General features: G+C 43.4%; 1 protein-coding gene across 5 annotated transcripts in view; it reads left to right on the top strand.

Annotated features, from left to right (window-relative positions):
- Positions 1-17,975, top strand: part of KDM3B (lysine demethylase 3B) — a 64,307-nt gene that overhangs the window by 28,151 nt on the left and 18,181 nt on the right. For 4 of the 5 annotated variants that reach the window (XR_012624957.1, XM_074838169.1, XM_074838173.1 and 1 more), the window contains exons 8-16: positions 1,691-2,936; positions 3,281-3,482; positions 4,815-5,029; positions 6,067-6,219; positions 8,738-8,845; positions 11,970-12,097; positions 12,699-12,978; positions 13,974-14,230; positions 16,251-16,517. Coding sequence is in view for 4 of the 5 variants with exons in the window: in XM_074838169.1 (XP_074694270.1) it covers positions 1,691-2,936; positions 3,281-3,482; positions 4,815-5,029; positions 6,067-6,219; positions 8,738-8,845; positions 11,970-12,097; positions 12,699-12,978; positions 13,974-14,230; positions 16,251-16,517 (2,856 nt within the window). In the remaining variant the exon portion in view is untranslated. The remainder of the gene's footprint in view (positions 1-1,690; positions 2,937-3,280; positions 3,483-4,814; positions 5,030-6,066; positions 6,220-8,737; positions 8,846-11,969; positions 12,098-12,698; positions 12,979-13,973; positions 14,231-16,250; positions 16,518-17,975) is intronic. The other variant, XM_074838170.1, reaches the window with a different exon arrangement.

Raw genomic sequence — 17,975 nt, 5'->3', positions numbered from 1 at the left:
CTGGTGGGATGGGGGAGGGAATCAAAAGAGTAAAAGTGAGAGAACTTGTGGGTTGAGATAGATAGTTTGACAGATAGAGCAAAAGCCCACATGCAAGCCGAGCAAAACAAGGAATTCATTCCCCACTTCCCATCGGCAGGCCAGGACAGCTAGGCTCCATCACGTGTGACAGTGACTTGAGAAGACAAACGCCATCACTCCCAATGTCCCCCCCCTGTCACCCCCCCCACCTCCTTCCCCCAGCTCCATGTGCTGAGCATGACACCAAAGTGTCTGGGACACCCCTTGGGTCAGTTGGGGTCAGCCCTCCTGGCTGTGTCCCTCCCCAGCCCCCTTGCTGCTGTGTCGGGGTGAGGAGCAGAAGAGGCCTTGGGTCTGGGTAAGCACTGCTCAGCAGGAAGGAAAATGTGTCTGTGTTACCAACACTGTGTTCAGCACAAAGCCAAAACACGGCCCCACACTAGCTACTGCAAAGAAAATTAACTCTGTCCCAGCCAAAACAAGCACACAGTGTTAAAAACAAAATAGAAGACTTTTTGAGTAATCAAATGAAGGCTTATAAAAACAAAACAAAAATGAAACACCACCTCAGTAAGTTCAGCAGAATTTAAGGAACTTGTAGTCTGCTATATAAAAAAGTGAAAAAAATGGGAGATATATTAGAGTGTCCAAGGTGCTTGCCAGGAGGTTATATGGATTACTTTCATCCCTGTCTTTTGTACTAGCTAATGGAGTTGGGGGGATAGGCGAGAAGTTTACCTTGGGATAAGGATTCCTAGATGTTAAGGTGTAAGGGAGAAATAGAATTGTAGAAGACAGGGATGATACATAATTACATTGTTATAATACAACCTGCTCTCTCTTTCTTCCCAGACACCACCTCACACACACCCCTAGCCCACCCCTTGCCCCACCAAAAAAAAAAAAAAAAAAAAAAAAAAAGAAAAATGCTAAGAGTTGGGAGCAACTACAGATTGTGTAGGTGAACGGTCAAATCTGTATCTATCATCATTGGTATTGAGCAAGAACTTTAATTGTACTGAGAAATTCTGGTATCGCCTCTCCTTCCCTCCTTCTCCTCGACCCCAAATCACTTGTTCAAAATCAATATTGATAATCTGGCTTCAGAATTTGCAGACAGACCACTGATGTGGCTTGCTGTGACCAGTAACAGTTTGTTCGCTAACTGCTGGAGGGCTTTCTTTGTTTAATTAATTTGGCAAGCTAAGGTAATTATTTCAAGGGTGCTGGTTAAGTAGGAGAAGCTTATCAGGATGATCTTGGGGGAGGGTAAAAGATGGGAAATTATTGAAAAGCTGTTTCAATTAAGGCTCCCTTCGTGCTGATTTGAATTAAAACAATAACCGTTTAAATAACTGGCTTTTCTGTGAATTACTTCACCTTGTCTTATGTCTCACGTTTGTTCTAAAGCGCGGTAAGACATTAAGTGTTCATTTTCTCCATGTCTTTAGTATGTAACATACTGTTAGCTCATTAGTTTCAATAGCTTGTAGGTAGGAAAAATCAGTCTAGAAGAATCCTTTAAAGAAGTTTGTTCACTGTAAATCTGCTGGAAGTTTCTATCACAGGTGGATAAGTAGAATGCTAATTGTACAATTAGATGAACCAAGGTATTGCTGAATAAAACGAGAATCCTTTTATAGGCTAATGCTTCTTAATTTTGTTTCAGAATTCCCGAAATTCACTTTCGGCGTCTTCTGGATTTGGAGTGTCTCTCCCAAGTGCTTCTCAGTCCTTGGTGTTTGGGGGTGGAAGGAGCCAATCAAATGGAGTGGTGACTCCAGAAAGCAAGCCCTCTGGATTTCCTTTTGGCTGTAGTACTGGACAAGAGGCTCAGAAAGATTCTGATCTGTCCAAGAACTTGTTTTTTCAATGCATGTCCCAAAATCTACCTTCTAGTAACTACTTCACCGTCATTTCAGAGAGCTTGACTGAAGATGCCTCTAGTCGGGACTCATTCAAGCAGTGTACAGAGAGTGTGGGTGCCGGGATCTGTAAAGGTAAAAGTCTTGCAGCGGACACTAAACCAGGAGCCCAGTCTGGCAGTTCTGTGGAGCGGAAGCTGCCTGTGGAATCTATGCCTACCCTTACTCCGGCCTTTTCACGAAGTCTGTTGAATACTCGTCCCCCAGATAGTCACGAAAACCTATTTTTACAGCCCCCAAAGCTATCAAGAGAGGAACCCTCAAACCCTTTCCTGGCATTTGCTGAGAAAGCAGAACTTAGTCCTTTCAGTGGCTTTGCATCTTCATCTCAGACAGGGGTTTCTACTCCCTCTACACCTGTGGGTCATAAGGCCACTTCTGGCTGGCCGGAATCACTCACCTCTACAGACTCTTCTCTCGCTAAGAAGAAAACCTTGTTTATAACAACCGACTCCTCAAAGATGATCTCCAGTACTCCTGGTTCAACAGTTGCTGCTGGTGTTCAGAGCCCTTCCACTGTAGGGAATGGCCGTTCCAGCTCACCAACCAGCAATTTGACACAGCCTATTGAGATGCCCACGCTTTCCTCCAGCCCAACAGAAGAAAAACCAGCTGTTGGGCCTGGGCAGCAGGACAATCCTCTTCTGAAAACTTTTTCTAATGTGTTTGGCAGACATCCACCTGGCTTTTTCTCTTCGCAGGCAGAGTTTGCACAGGAGAACAAAGCCCCTTTTGAAGCTGTGAAAAGATTCTCTCTAGACGAGCGGAGCTTAACATCCAAACAGGACTCAGACTCCAGTACCAATAGTGACCTGTCAGATTTGAGTGACTCTGAAGACCAGTTGCAGGCCAAGGCTTGTATGAAGGGAATCCCAGACCATTTGATGGCAAAGCTGGGCTCCAGTGCAGAGCGCAATGCTGAACTGCTGCTGGGGAAAGGAAAAGGGAAGCAAGCCCCAAAGGGCCGGCCTCGCACTGCTCCCCTAAAAGGTGAGACTTGAATGCCGGGTGTCTTGAAAACATGAGGAGGTGGGATACTGGGATATCTCCTGTGATGAACTGTGTGAACTAACCAGAGGTGTAAACCTCATTGATGCTCAGTGGGCAGCACACAGAATATTTGTAAGGCTAAAGCTCAATGCTTCTTGTATTTGAGAAATGTTTAAGCATATGTTTGTCAGGACAAAAGTATAGTATGCTGCAGATTTGAACAGTCTTACTGGTTTTGCATGGGTATGAGCATATGGATCTCTCAAAATATGTTTTTTGGGGCTAGTATCCTTTTGCTGTTGCAGTTAAGTAACGGATTTTTACTTCTACCTTGCCTCACCCAGTTGGCCAGTCTGTGCTGAAAGATATGAGTAAGGTGAGGAAGCTGAAGCAGTCAGGTGAGCCTTTTCTCCAGGATGGCTCTTGCATCAATGTAGCTCCACATCTGCACAAGTGTCGGGAGTGCCGTCTGGAGCGGTACCGCAAATTCAAGGAGCAAGAGCAGGATGACTCAACTGTGGCATGTCGCTTCTTCCATTTCCGGAGGTGCTCAAATTCTTCCTTCCTTCATATAGTCCATGTGCAGAGCTTGGACCATGTCCAAGCACGAAGTAATTAACGCTTTATTTATTTAACGTGCTTGGGTATAATACCGAAGATTTTTAGTGTCTTGCATTTCCCTGCATCACCTGATTGGAATTCCCTGTCTGGGGCAGCAAGAGCTGTTGTTGGAAGATACAGCTGGGGCATACCAAGTGACCCTCCAGGTCCAGCCGCAGGAGATTGAATTCACTTGATTGGGTAGAATTTTACTGCTGGGTAGCAGTTTGTATGCAATAACTGTTCTCTCCCTCTTTCATAAGGAGTTCAGAACAGAGATAAAATTTTAATTTGTTCAACAAGTAACTAAACATTGCCAGCATGAGGCTAATGTTTGATTAGGTTTTGTTGAGTACAAAACTAATTTTTAAGAGTAGAACACTGCCTGTGTTTTCTGTCTGTGTTGCTTACACGTCTTACAGTTCTTTGACCTGTCGTGCTTCTCTTCATCTTCCTTAACTGCCTATTCTAGCAAGTGTTATGCATCTTTTTCCAAAAAGATGTTTGTTTACTTTCTGACATGTAAAAGATGAAGTGAGTTTTTAGTATGTGTCACCTGTTCAGTAAGGATTATAGCTACTTCTCTTCCTGAACTTGTTAAAAATTAATCTAGCTTTGAGGTTAAAGCCAAGATTGCTTTTGCTCAAAAGTGAAGCTCCCTTTAATACTGGCAGGAGGCATTCGGGGTTCTCTACGTTATGTCATTACACCTTTTACCACACCAAGACTGGGAGGGTCAACAGCTACTGATAAAACAGTTGTGACTCTGTGGAGAGCAGTGGCAGGAATAGTAGGTATGATAGGATTTCTGTATGTCGTATAATGAACTGTTAGAGCAGTTGCCAAGGGCTGGCGGCCCTAGCCAGAACTGAAATAGTTGTTTCCTAAAAGCTGGGAAATAACTCTCTTCTGAGTTAAAATAGAGAATGAGAACCATGCAGAATTTTACAAGTAGTGTTGTGCAGCAGCCCAAGTAAATTGAGTTCTGTCATCTCTTTCTATTAATAGTATAGAGAAATGTGACTTACCAAGCTGTAGCTATTACCTTTATGTGGAGCTTCCCACCAACGCTTACTGGTATGTGGGGATTCATTCTAGTGGGTTTTGTGGCCATTGTGTTACTTGGATTTGCATAATAGTTGTGCTGGCTGTGGAGTATAGCACTCTAGCTCAAGCCTTTTTTCCCCTTTCTGGGTTTATATTCTGACATAGGTGGCATTATAAGTTAACTAAAGGTGGTTGAGCAGCTTCTCAGTTACTCCATCCTGTTTTCCGCAGGCTGATATTTACCCGGAAAGGTATTCTACGAGTAGAGGGTTTCTTGAACCCACAACAGAGTGACCCTGATGCCATGAGCCTATGGATTCCTTCCTCCTCCCCTGCAGAAGGGATTGATCTGGAAACTTCCAAATACATCCTGGCCAACGTTGGGGACCAGTTCTGCCAGCTTGTTATGTCAGAGAAGGAGGCAATGATGATGGTGGAGCCACATCGTAAGCTGGGCTTTTGACGTGTTTTTTGTCCCATCTTCTCTGTGTAATGTGTGTACAATGCAGTGGAATAGAGTTGAAAGTATAATATAATTTCTTGTTAAAATGTGTCTCCTTTTCTTCCAAAGAGGACGCTTTATTCACTTTTTTGGGGTGTGTGTAATTGTGGGACCAGCATTTGAGATTTTTCTTTTGGATTAGTGCAACACTACTGAAGGAAGCTAAAGATAACTTTCCCAGACATGGTTAAATTATTTTGCAGTAAATAAAAGCAGAAATCAGCTGACCCATGCTCCTAAGAAAATAGAAATAAGTCCAGAACATTATCACACTGACTACCTGTGCTTTACTGAGCTGGTTTCCTTACACATTCCCATCCTGTTATGCTCCAGGGATGCCAGATGAAAGCTCAGGGTTTTCTAGGGAGGGAGCAGTACCTGCATTCAGCCTGTAAGGACTCAGCTGAGCAATTAGTTGCCAGAGTTGCCACTACAAGGGGAGTGGGTTTAGAACAAATTCCCTAAAGGTATCCCCTGCAGCCTATCACATGGATAGCTGTGACTATATGATTTTTTCCCCTTTAGCTTCTGGAATGTACAAGGGCAGCCATTTGTGTTGGTTTAGAATCCGAAGAGTTGACAGTCACTAGTAAAACTAAATATGCAGTCTTTATAGTTTTGCAATTTCACATTATTTGTTCATAAAACTAGCAGAAGTTTTATAACTTTGCTGTAAGCTCTCTAAGTGCTGCTTGAAATTCAGTTACTACAGAACTCTGTAAGGTGCTGCATTTCCCCCGGTGTGTGCATTTTGGGACTTGACCTTATCTGCTCTTAGAAATGGGGATTTGAATAGTGTCACAAGACTAGCAACTCAAAGAACATGTCTCTGGATGTAAAAAGTATGTGTTTTTATACTCTGCCCTCAAGTTTTGTTTCTGTGAATTGTTTCTTTATCAATGTTGCTGTGATATTCTCAAATTACGTGGGAGAAATGCAAAATGTCAAAGCAATAATTCTTAATGTTCCTTCTCTTTATAGAGAAAGTGGCATGGAAACGAGCAGTACGTGGTGTGAGGGAAATGTGTGATGTATGTGAGACAACACTCTTCAATATTCATTGGGTTTGTCGCAAGTGTGGTTTTGGGGTCTGTCTGGACTGTTACCGGCTGAGGAAGAATCGCCCACGTAGTGGTGAGTACTAGATTTTTTTTTTTTTTTCCCCCACAGTAATCTTTGAACTGGCTGGCTTTCAGTGGGGATAGTTTCTGGGAAGTTGCTGAAGGTTTTGAGGGACAGTTAGTGAGTCTTGGGAGGTTGGAGGTTTGGAACTTCGGCACGCTGTGTTATGTGCTGCAGTTCCATTTTTTGTTTCCTTAGATACCTGTGTTTTATCTCTTTAGTTAGAATTTGATTAGTAAAATTACAACATCAGCATGCATAGGCTATGTACTGAGACAGACTACTGTATAGTTCCATCTTTTCCTTAGAGTATAAAAGAAAAATTAAGTAATATCTTAATAGTTTGGAACCATCACAAGATGAACTAGTAAGCAGCCATTGCGGAGAACTCCTTTCTGTAACAAGGTGTTAGGCTGGAAACTTTTCTTCTTTTTTTGATTCTTTGACGTGCTAGGGTTTGTAATTCAGGAAAAAGTTCAGTAAGTTCAGTTTCTAATAAATAGAGGCACACGGTGTTTATAAAAGTGAATCCCTGGTTGCTTTTCTGTGTATTTTACTGTATTGAGGGCTGTTTGGTAGCATGGGTGCTGACAATGGACAGGTGTGAGGCTGTTAGTGAGAGCTGCGTTATTAGCTGGAGCAGGTGTACAAAATACTGGATGTTAATAAATGAGTACTGCTGTCTGGTCATGATGATAAAGGTGCCAGAGAACACTGAATGAATTATAAAAGCAATGGGTTTTCTAAAATAGCTAAGTCGTCACCTATTTTTATCATCGCTGTGGGTTAACCCTAGCGGGCAGTTAAGCGCCACGCAGCTGCTTGCTCACTCCCCAATGGCACTGGGACTAGGAAGGGAAAAGTAAAAGCAGGAAAACTTGTGGGTCAAGATAAAAGTTGTTTAATAAGCGAAGGAGAAATAGGAAAAGAAAAAAAGAAAACAAAACAAAGTGATGCGAAGGCAGTCACTCGCCACCTGCCACAGGTCGACCATTGCCCAGCAGTTCCCTGAGCAGAAGCTGGCTAGTGCCCGCCACCGCCCTCCTCTGCCTTCCTTGCAGAGTGTGACACGGCATGGCACGGAATGTCCCTTTGCCTAGCTGGGGCCGTCTGCTGGGGGGTGTTCCGGCCCAACCTCTTGTGCATCCCCAGTCTGTTCACGGGCGGGGACGCATAGAGGGAGGAACAAGAAGACCTGGACACTGCAGACGCTGTTGAGCAACAGCTAAAACCTGAGTGTGTTATCGGCATTGCTCTGATCACGGGGCTGAAACGCAGCACCGCAGGAGCTGCTGGGAGTAACTTTAACTCCATCCCAGCCAGACTCAGCATAGTAATGAAGCCTATGAAATTACTGCCAGAATATATCAGAAGAGAGCATAACAATCTTTTAAGATGTGGCTAACCAGAGTACAGTGGAAATAGTTGAAAGTAAGTAGAATAGGGTTTCTTGTAACTGGCACTGTGCATGTTCGGAAAAAGCGTTTGGGACTGCACATATCACTGACAGAATGTGTTAGAAAGATGTCCGTGACTCAAGGGCAATAGTCTCTTAACCCCTTTTCTTCTCACATCAAGAAAATAAATATAATAACCTTGGCTGTGCCAGGTGAAAATGAAGAGGTGTCCTGGGCATATGAGAAGTTTTTCCTCAGTGGTGTACAGAGGAGGGTTAGCACTGAAAAGATGGATATTTTACAATGTCAAATGACAGTGGGGGGGGGGTGTGTGTGTATTGCTTATTAATGATGTCTTCCTGAAAGTAGTATTGTAATTATGGTTTATTAATCAAGTCTGAAATTTTGGAGTGGGCCAAAATGTAGATCCAAGGTATTACTTAAATACAATTACTTGCCTCAGGAGGCTTCTGAACTTTGTGCTGTAGAAACAACTTATACCAATTTAATTAAGTTTTATACGATCCTTCTCATACTCTACCCCACTCACCCTTCTCCCCCACCTTCCTTTTTAAAGGAAGAGAATGGCATGCAGTTGATGCAGCTACATATTTCTAGGTCCAATTTGGTTTAAAAACTGAAGGATTACAGATTTGTCAGACTGTTTTTCAAATGATCAATTTGCTACTTGTTGGCTTTGTAAGTAGATACACTGACAGGAGAGCTTAGTTTCCTCTCCCTGAAACTGATCTGCAGAAACTTTTTGTTGAAAAATCTTGGGAGATAAATGACAAGAAAACATAGAACTACTCTATAACTTACAAAGGCATAATGAGAACAGGAGTATGATATTTAAAAATTGGGTCTAAAGGCCAAGATTTTTAGGTGATTGAAAAAACCAAGCTACTAAAGATAAAGGGAAGATGACTGGTAGGTTATGATCTGAAGAGGCAAAGAAGTTGCTGTAGCTCTTGTTCTAATCGTCTGTGTTTGTCGTTAACCTGCTGATCTCAGAAATAAATCTCCTGCACTGTAAAGAATCTAAAGAAACAATGTTGATGCAGAAATATTCTGTATTGTAAAGTTTTAGTGACTTTTGTACAAAATTTTACAGTTTTGTGTCTCTATTCCAGAGACAGAGGAGATTGGTGATGAAGAAGTCTTCTCATGGCTCAAGTGTGCAAAGGGTCAGTCTCATGAACCAGAGAATCTGATGCCAACACAGATCATTCCTGGTACAGGTAATGCTTGAAACGTGAAAGGAAAAATTCCAAATTTTGTCTCAATTCTGAGCAAACAAGTGGAAAAAATACTAAGATGGTTGGTGTTCTGGCTTGATACCTTTTCTAGCGTGGATTTAGAGGAGAATTCCACTTGCTCTAGTAGACGGGTTGAAGGGAAGGTAACCCAAGTAAGATCATGCTGTGGGCTTGAAGTGAACATCCTTCTGATACTGGCTGTGACTCCTCATACTCAGCTATTTTTAGTTGTATCAGTGAATTTGGTTAACTTGCAAGAAAGATATTTTGGGGGGGGGGGAGGGGAAGTAAATGGTCAGCACTTACTTGACTGTTGACTTAACTGGTCCTAAAAATCATAAAATGGTTAGGGTTGGAAGGGACCTTAAAGCCCATCTAGTGCCACCCCCCTGCCCCAGGCAGGGACACCTTCCACTAGCCCAGGTTGCCCAAAGCCCCGTCCAACCTGGCCTTGAACCCTTCGAGGGAGAGGGCAGCCACAGCTTCTCTGGGCAACCTGTGCCAGGGCCTCACCGCTTCCATCATAGAAAATTTCTTCCTTATGTCCAGCCTAAACTACCCTCTTGCAGTTCAAACCCACTGCCCCTTGTCCTGTCACTACAGGCCCTGGTAAAAAGCCTCTCTCTGTTTCATGATCCCCCTTTATATATTGAAAGGCCACAATAAGGTCTCCGCAGCCTTCTCTCCTCCAGGCTGAGCCACGCCAACTGTCTCAGTCTCTCTTCACAGGAGGGGTGTGCCAGCCCTCTCATGGTTTTCGTGGCCTCCTCTGGACCCGCTCAAACGGGTCCGTGTCTGTTTTGTTCTGGGCACCCCAGAGCTGGACGCAGGACTCCAGGTGGGGTAGAGTAGAGGGGGAGAATCCCCTCCCTCGACCTTCTGGCCACTCTTCTTTTTGTGCAGCCCAGGATAGGATACGGCTTTCTGGGCTGCAAGCGCACGTTCCCGGCTCATGTCCAATTTTTCATCCGCCAGCATCCCCAAGTCCTTTTCTGCAGGGCTGCTCTCAGTCCATTCATCCCCCAGTCTGTATTGGTACTGGGGATTGTCCCAGCCCAGGTGCGGGACCTTGCACTTGGCCTTGTTGAACTTCAGGAGGTTCAGGTGAGACCACCTTTCAAGCCTGTCAGGTCCCTCTGGATGGCATCCCCTCCCTCTAGGGAATCAACTGCACCACTCAGCTTGGTGTCATCAGCAAGCTTGCTGCAGGTGCACTCAATCCCACTGTCTTGTGTCGTCGATGAAGATATTAAATAGCATTGGGCACAGTAAGGCCCTTACTTGGGGGACACCACCTGTTACTGGTTTCCACTTGGACTTAGAGCTGTTGTGGACTACCTCAGCTTTCTCCATGTCTGCTGTCACCAGCTCTCCTGTCTTACTTAGTGGGGGGTGTGTGTGTGTGTGTATACTTTCTTTAATCTTCCTTTTCTGGCCAACATACCTGTTGAAGCCCTTCGTCTTTGCATGCCTTGCCAAATTTAGCTCCAGGTGTGCATTAGTGTTTCCTGATCCCATCCCTACACATCTAGGCAACATCCTTATATTCTTCCCAGGATATACATCCCTGATTCTACTGTCTGTGCATTTCTTTCTTATATTTTAGTTTGACCAGGAGGTCCTTACTGACCTGTGTTGTTCTCCTGCCTTCCTTGCTTGATTTTTTTACACATAGGAATTAAGACCTCCTGCACTCTGAGAAAAATGTTCTTAAAGAGCTGCAAGCTTTGTTCAGCTCCTTTGTTCCTGAGGGCAGTTTCCCAGGGGGCCCCATGTGCTATTTCCTTAAGCAACTGAAAGTTTGCTCTCCTAAAATTCAGTGTCCTGACTCTACTCTTCATCTGGCCAATATTCCTCAAGATTGTGAATTCCACCAGTGCATGATCACTGCAGCCCAGGCTGCCAGCAGTCTTGACATCTCCGATTAGCTCTTCCATGTTGGTGAGCAACAGGTTCAGTAATGCTTCTCTGGTCAGTCTGTCTCCTGCATTAAGAAATTATCCTCAATGCACTCCAAAAGTCTCCTTGACTGCTTAATAGCTTGCTGTGCTGCTTTTCCAGCAGGTGTCAAGGTGACTGAATTTCCCCATCAAGATCAGAGCCTGTGAGTGTGATGTGTCCTGTAGTAAACACCAACAGTGAGGTTTCCTGTGTTGGCTTGGCCCCTAGTTTTTGCCCATAAGCTCTCAACCTGTTCATCACTGCTTTTCAAAGACAGCTCTGTGCAGTCAGTCTGTTCTTATACATAGAAAGCAACCCCCCCCAGCAGTCCCTGGTTGTGCGATTCATCCCATCACATTTCACTGCTAGTGATTAGGTCGTAGGTTCTAGTTGCACAATGACTTCCAGCTCCTGCTGCTGTGCTGAATGCATTGGTATATAGAGGCACTTCAGCTCGGCTATCAACTTTGTCACTTCTTGAGGGGAACATGCCCAGATTCCTTTGAGGCACTTCACAGGTGTTTCCCTGTTGGTTCCTGATACATCAGCAGCCCCTGGCTCTTCTCTATTGCTCAAATCTCCATCTCCTTCCCCCACTAAATCTAGTTTAAAGTTCTCTGTGTAAGTCTGGCCAACTTGTTGGCAAAGGCTCTCTTGCCCTGCTGGGCAGGTGGATCCCAGCAGCTCCCAAGAGATCTGGCTTCTCAAAGGTAGATCATAGAAGCCGAAACCTTGAGTATGGCACTGGCCGCGCAGCCAGGCATCAACCTGTTCAGTTTGTTACCTCCTTCCTCTTACTGGGAGGACAGAGAACACCACCTGTCCTCCAGATCCTTTTAGCATTGCTCCAGGGTATATGTAGTATCTTTTGGTGGTTCGAAGTTGCCTCGTTGCAGTATCACTGGACCCTACATGGAATAGTAGGAGCAGATGATGACCTGTAGGATTTGCCAGGCTTGACAGCCTCTCAGTGACATCATTGAAGCTAGTGTTAGCACAGTTCTCCATGCTATTGAGAGATAAGTGTCTTGTTACAGCATGTGATCTTAAAGATACTTTGCAGTAATACTAAAAAAACCCCACTCCTCTGGATATATATTATAGTTGAGGCCTTGCTTTTAGATTTCTTCACATGTGACATTAAAGATCTTAACTTTATTTCCAGCGCTTTACAATATTGGAGACATGGTTCACGCAGCACGAGGCAAATGGGGTATTAAAGCCAATTGTCCGTGTATTAACCGGCAGAACAAATCAGTGTTGAGACCAGCTGTCACTAACGGAATATCACAGGTACGTAATCCGAGGCTGAAATGACCTTGTTTGACATCACATTTTTAAGATCTATTAAAACGTTATATTCTTTAGACTAATCTATTGTGAAACACCAACTTTATTTTCTCCATATGTATTCTGAGTGGTTTAGCTTAGCAGAAATCTTCTGGGACGTTTTTCAGGAATGTGTGCTGCCACTGGTGTTTACCAAGTGGCTATTTGTGCTAATACTCTTAGGTACAGGTTGGGTAGGAAGCCATTCGTATTGATGCTGAATCTTAAACCACTATGAGTAGCTTGCAACATGTGCATTTATTTTGTTATGGTTCCTGAATGTTACGTGGTTCAGTTACTGTTCACACAAAGAGTCCTCTGGTAAAAAAAGAAATTGAAAAGTCTGGGCTTGTGTTAAAAGATGCCGTGGTAAGCATTCATGGCACAGTGCAAGGTCCTGGGCTCTGGTGCTACATAAGCATCAAGGAACTCTACTGTGTGCTTAAAGCAAATGAACAAACTAAAACAGCAAACAAAATCCAACGCATGGGATAACTACAGTGACTCCCAAGTTGAACTGTTCCCTTTGTTCAACGTTTATCAGCTGTTTATATTTTTGTTTTAGCTTCCAACTGTAAATCCTAGTGCATCAGTCTCTGGAAATGAGAGCACCTTTTCCACTGGAGCAGGGACAGCAGGAGTGGGGCAACTAGAAATGGACACTGTTCCAAAATCTGAAGCAACTGATAGTAGGATAGAAGAATCTGCAAAAACAGAGACATTACCAACCAATAACTCTGGTGAACTAAAGACTAACAGACCACTTTGTCCAGAAACAGCTCCATCGTCAGCCTTACACTGGCTTGCAGATTTAGCAACACAAAAAGCAAAAGAAGAAACAAAAGGTGAGCAGAAGGCATGCCCTCTGGGGTTGGAATTAAAAGATAAATGATAATGTACCGCTTGGTTGCTGTTGTTTCTGAGAGTGCCTAGCCCTAAATAGAAAAGAACATGGTCGTTTTTCTTCCTTTGCCTCTTAGAACCAGGGGTTTCTTACAGGCTTAGGAATACACATAGCTGGAAAGATGATGATAGAGCTGAAGATAAAAATACTGTGTTGTCACTCCCAGTTCATTGCAATGCCAGTTCTTGTATTTATTTTCTAAGTAATAAGCAGCTGGTATCCTGATGTAAAACAATAGTAATTAATTTCAGATGCTGCTTTGTCACTTTATTACTATGGAAGTGAATAAAACTGGTTTGTGTGCTATGTGAAGAGTGTGGTTCCAGAGAATTGAGAGAGAAAAGCCCACTTGAGGGGTCAGTTGGAAGCTCAGAACTCCTTCAGTGCTCAGTAGTTTGAGTGTGATTCTCAACATGAAATAACTGTTTACAGAATACACCTCCCAGTTGTCAGAGGTAGCGTGACTAACACGGGATTCCTGTCCGTGTGTCTAGTGGGAGTGACTTTAGATGTCAGTGTGAAATGTTCATGACTCTCACTAACTTTGCACGGCTTAGTCGCTGTAGTATTTTGACTGCAGTTAAAACTTGAAATATTTCATACTGAAACATTAATTCAGAAAGTCAAGGAAATGTTTTTTACATGAGTCTATTACAAGGTTGTACTTCCTTGTTTAGCAAACACTTTTCAGATCAGATCTGCTGTGCTATTCAAAACCACAGCATATGAAGGGTAAAATCTGTCTGAAATGTATGATGTCTTTGATTCTTTTTGAGGGGCCTTATTCACTGTTGCAGTGATGATTTACCTTTACCAAAAGATTCTGCCAATATCCTATTTAATGCAAAAGCAAATAATTTCAGAGAACTTTGTGATCATTTGAACTTTGCCTTTTTTATTTTTTCTTTTTCCCCAATGTTATGTTTTATCTTGCAGAATCAGGATCACTGAGGTCAGTGCTTAATAAAGAATCCCATTCACCCTTTGGATTGGATTCCTTCAACTCCAGTACAAAGGTTTCCCCACTAACCCCAAAGCTCTTTAATAGCCTCTTGTTGGGCCCAGTGACATCTAGCAACAAAGCTGAAGGCTCCAGTCTCAGAGATCTGCTACACACGGGGCCAGGAAAGCTTCCGCAGGTCCCATTAGACACAGGAATCCCCTTTCCTCCGGTCTTTTCTGCAGCTTCTACGGTAAATAATTTTCTATTCCTTCAGTGATATCTGTTCTAGGGAAAAATTTAATGATGATCTAACATTTTCCATTTGAATGGTTTTTGTAGTGTCTTATTCTTAAATGTTGAAAGAAATGCAGCATCTCACCAAAACTCACCACCCTACAAGGTTGTAGAGAATTTTGATGCTAATTGTTAGTTTGTGGTTTGGTTTACTGATGTGGAGAAGCTATTTCTTGCGAGAGACCAAGAAAGTGAGTTAAACGTAGCCTTTACATTGTTTAATTGATAACCAGCATCCCTATGAAAGCTCCCTTTAAATTCCACATCTTCACAAATATTGCAAGGACATACCACAGAAAAAGACAAAAACCTATGAGCAAACCAGTTCCTTAAAAAAACCTTATGTATGCTTGAAAGGCATTTAAAATGAAATGCGAATTTAAGAATTTAAGGTGTAGTTGCTATTTCTGGATGCTTATTCTGTAATAAGGGTACTTTGTTTCTCTGTAATCCATTTTGGAGGAAATAACCTTAAAAAACCCGCCTGAACAAATCAACGATATTTGAAATGGTTAAAAGTATTTAGTTTGAAAAGGATAGATTCTGTGGAATTTATCAAGGCTTAGCTCTTCTTGGAGAATACTTTCTCAAAAAGGTTAGGCAGATAGAGTGAGGAGGATGATGAAATGGTTTGTCTCCTAGCAGAACTTTTTTTTTCTTCTTGTCAGGCTGGAAGGATGGAGCCTTAATAATTGTTCATGTTGTTTGTTTTTGGTAGGGGTAACTGTACAGCTGTATGGGAAAATATGTCACTTCTACAGGAAAGTGGATACTTCCACCCCCCGCCCCCTCTCATCACTGAGTACAGGCGAAGAAATTGTGATCACTTGTTTTAAAGCAAGTTATTCCTTCAAGGCTTGAGAGGGCCTGTCTCAACTTGTACCCCTGTTCCTGCAGCTCTGCGCATTCTCTCACCACATCGAATCAGATCTATTGTATTGATCTCTAGGTCGTCTTCTGACCTAGACTCTTCTATAGTTCCATGAATATTTTTTCTGAATTAATATCTTCAGTTATAAACAGTCTTATGTTTTAGATTGGCTCTGCGTATGGTAAATTTTCTGTCTATTGAACCCTAGTTTTAAAGAAAATGGCAAAATTGTTCCAGTAACAGTTTTTTGCTGTTACTGTTTGCTCAGCTTCCAGTCCCTGTGTTTGGTTGGTTTTTGTTTGGGGTTTTTTTGGGGGGGGTGGGGGGGTGGTGTTAGTTGAGTTTTTTTGGCTAGCATGAGAAGCTCTTTGCTGCCAGAAATCTATCACAGCCCTGCCCCCTCCCATAAATATCTTATGGATAGTGGTTCTGTTACTGTTTATCTTCTGTTGAATATATGAAATAGATCTAGTGTCTCAAGTGTCCTGCTATAGCAAGGCCTGTAGGCAGACTTGCTTTTTTTTTTTAAAGTTAAGAACACAATTTAAGATTGTGTCATTAATCTTTTGGAATTTTAACATCCCTTGAGGAGCATGGATGCCACAAACAGAGAAGTTGCCTACTTAGGGGTCTGTTAACATTAATCATCCAGGAAGCACTATCTCCTCCTTGTGTCAGTGTTTACCTAATGTTCCCATACTCATCAGCTTACCTGTGCCAGGGTTGAATTCACTTCCTTAGTAATGGAATGAGGAAAATGGGGAAATAAGACTTGAGATATTAATGAAGTTATGAAAAATGTGAACCATTTTTACCATTAAAGTAGCAGAGTTTAGATCACTTAAGTTTTCTATTCCATGACTGTTTGCTGTAATATTTTCCTAGATAGCCTGCAGTGGGATATTTTAAGTTTTACTATTATAGAACAGCGCCACAGCTGTTTCTGTTCTTACTGGATACACACCTGTCTCTGAGCTAATTTGTTTACTGTTGCATGTTTTTCTGATAGCAAGATGTTCATGACTAAAGTCCGGATGAGAGCAGATGTGCATTCATATTTATGCTGTTGCAAGACTAAACTTACCTCTGGATTTACATCTTCTAGGGGGCCAAAGGTAAAGCCAGTCTGCCTAACTTCTTAGACCATATCATTGCTTCTGTGGTGGAAAATAAGAAGACGTCTGATGCTGCAAAACGAGCTAGTAATTTAGCTGACACACAGAGAGAAGTGAAGGAAATGGTAATGGGCTTAAATGTGCTGGATCCGCACACTTCCCACTCCTGGCTGTGTGATGGCAGACTCCTTTGCCTTCATGATCCTAGCAACAAAAACAACTGGAAGATCTTCAGGGAATGCTGGAAACAAGGCCAGGTGGGTGATGACACATAGCCAACCTTACTGCTTATGGTATCCTGGCATTTTAACCTGCACCTTGGTTATTGACGAGTCTATTCAAACGTTAGCGAATTGCTCCTGAGTGAATATGATGGATGAAGATTTCAGCTGTAGCACTAAACAGGGGACACAGTGGCCCTGTCCGCCCCACGCTGTACTGACTCGAGCCCCTGTGCTCTTGCACCTTGAGCTCTTCTCAGCTTACCGGTATGAGGGTGTTTGCTGCGACAGCCTTTTTAGTGGTGGTATGGTTTGTGCTGAACCTGCTCTTGTACAGCCCAGTAGTGGATCCACTATGATTTCCTGCATGCGTGCTCACGTCTACCCCATACTTGATGCTTTATAGCCTCAGGGAAAGGGCTGTTCCTTCCAGCTGCAGCATGTACAGGAATAAAAGCGCTACGTGCAGTAATTTGTGCCAAATTTCTGCTGAAATTTTGGGTGTACTTGACGCACTGTCTCATCCTGAGCCTACAGCCTGTGTGAACCTAAGTATTGTTTTGAACTCAGCATCTCATGTATCGAGCACTCTCCCGGATTGTCTTGAGGGGTCATCCACCTGGTAGGCCTTCAGTCGAAAGACTGGACCTTAGACCTGCTGCCAGCATAGCCACTTCTTCAGATCTCAGTCCATAGTGCTACAGCTTAGACTTTTCCAGAGAGTCATTAAGATTGGCCTGGTCAGACAAGCAGAATCTTAAGAAAGTGAGTAGCTGCTGCTGCGGAGGAAGTGCGGTGATAGCTCTGACAGAACAGGGTGTCCGTCTGTGTTCAGACTGTGGTCTTGGTTCTGCAGTGCGTCTGACACCGTTACTTCCACTGACTGCTCAGAACTGAGACCGTAGGTGCTAGACAGTTATGTCCCTCATCAGCTCTTCTGGAGGAGTCCTCGTTGTCAGCTGTGCTGCTGTTGTGCCAGTGCTCTGGGCACTCGCCACACTTAGTGTGGTTGCTCACAAGACACGCAGACTGCTGAGCTGCAGCAGAGGAGCGGGTCAGGCTGTGTGTTTCCCTTCTGGCACGCAGAGTCCATTCCTGCAGGAACCAGAGTACTTCTCAGTTAAGTTCAGCATGTCCCGGGGGACTGCACACTCTGGGTCCCCTGGGCACAACACAACCAGCACGTAGCCATGAGAACTGCGACACCACCAACCACAGAGCTACCGGTTCCTGTTTCTGACTCCCCTAAGCCAGCTCCTAATAGGTGGAAGAGGCTACTGTGCAGCACACCCTTGCTCGTATGACTAGAAACTTAGCTCACTGCTGGTATTGCCAGCTTTCCTCCTAATTGCAGTTATCTTTTTGTCCTGATTTTTTTTTTTTTGAGGGCACAGGGGTCTCTTTTTTTTTTTTGGTGGCTTTTTTTTTTTGATCTTGAACCTGTTGCATCTTTCTGATTTGTGAAGGATTTTGGATCATTCTTTTGCAGTGCAG

This window comes from Strix aluco, chromosome 13, assembly GCF_031877795.1.
Source record: "Strix aluco isolate bStrAlu1 chromosome 13, bStrAlu1.hap1, whole genome shotgun sequence".
NCBI classification, from domain to species: Eukaryota; Metazoa; Chordata; class Aves; order Strigiformes; family Strigidae; genus Strix; species Strix aluco.
This window is presented reverse-complemented; position numbering and strand designations above follow the sequence as displayed.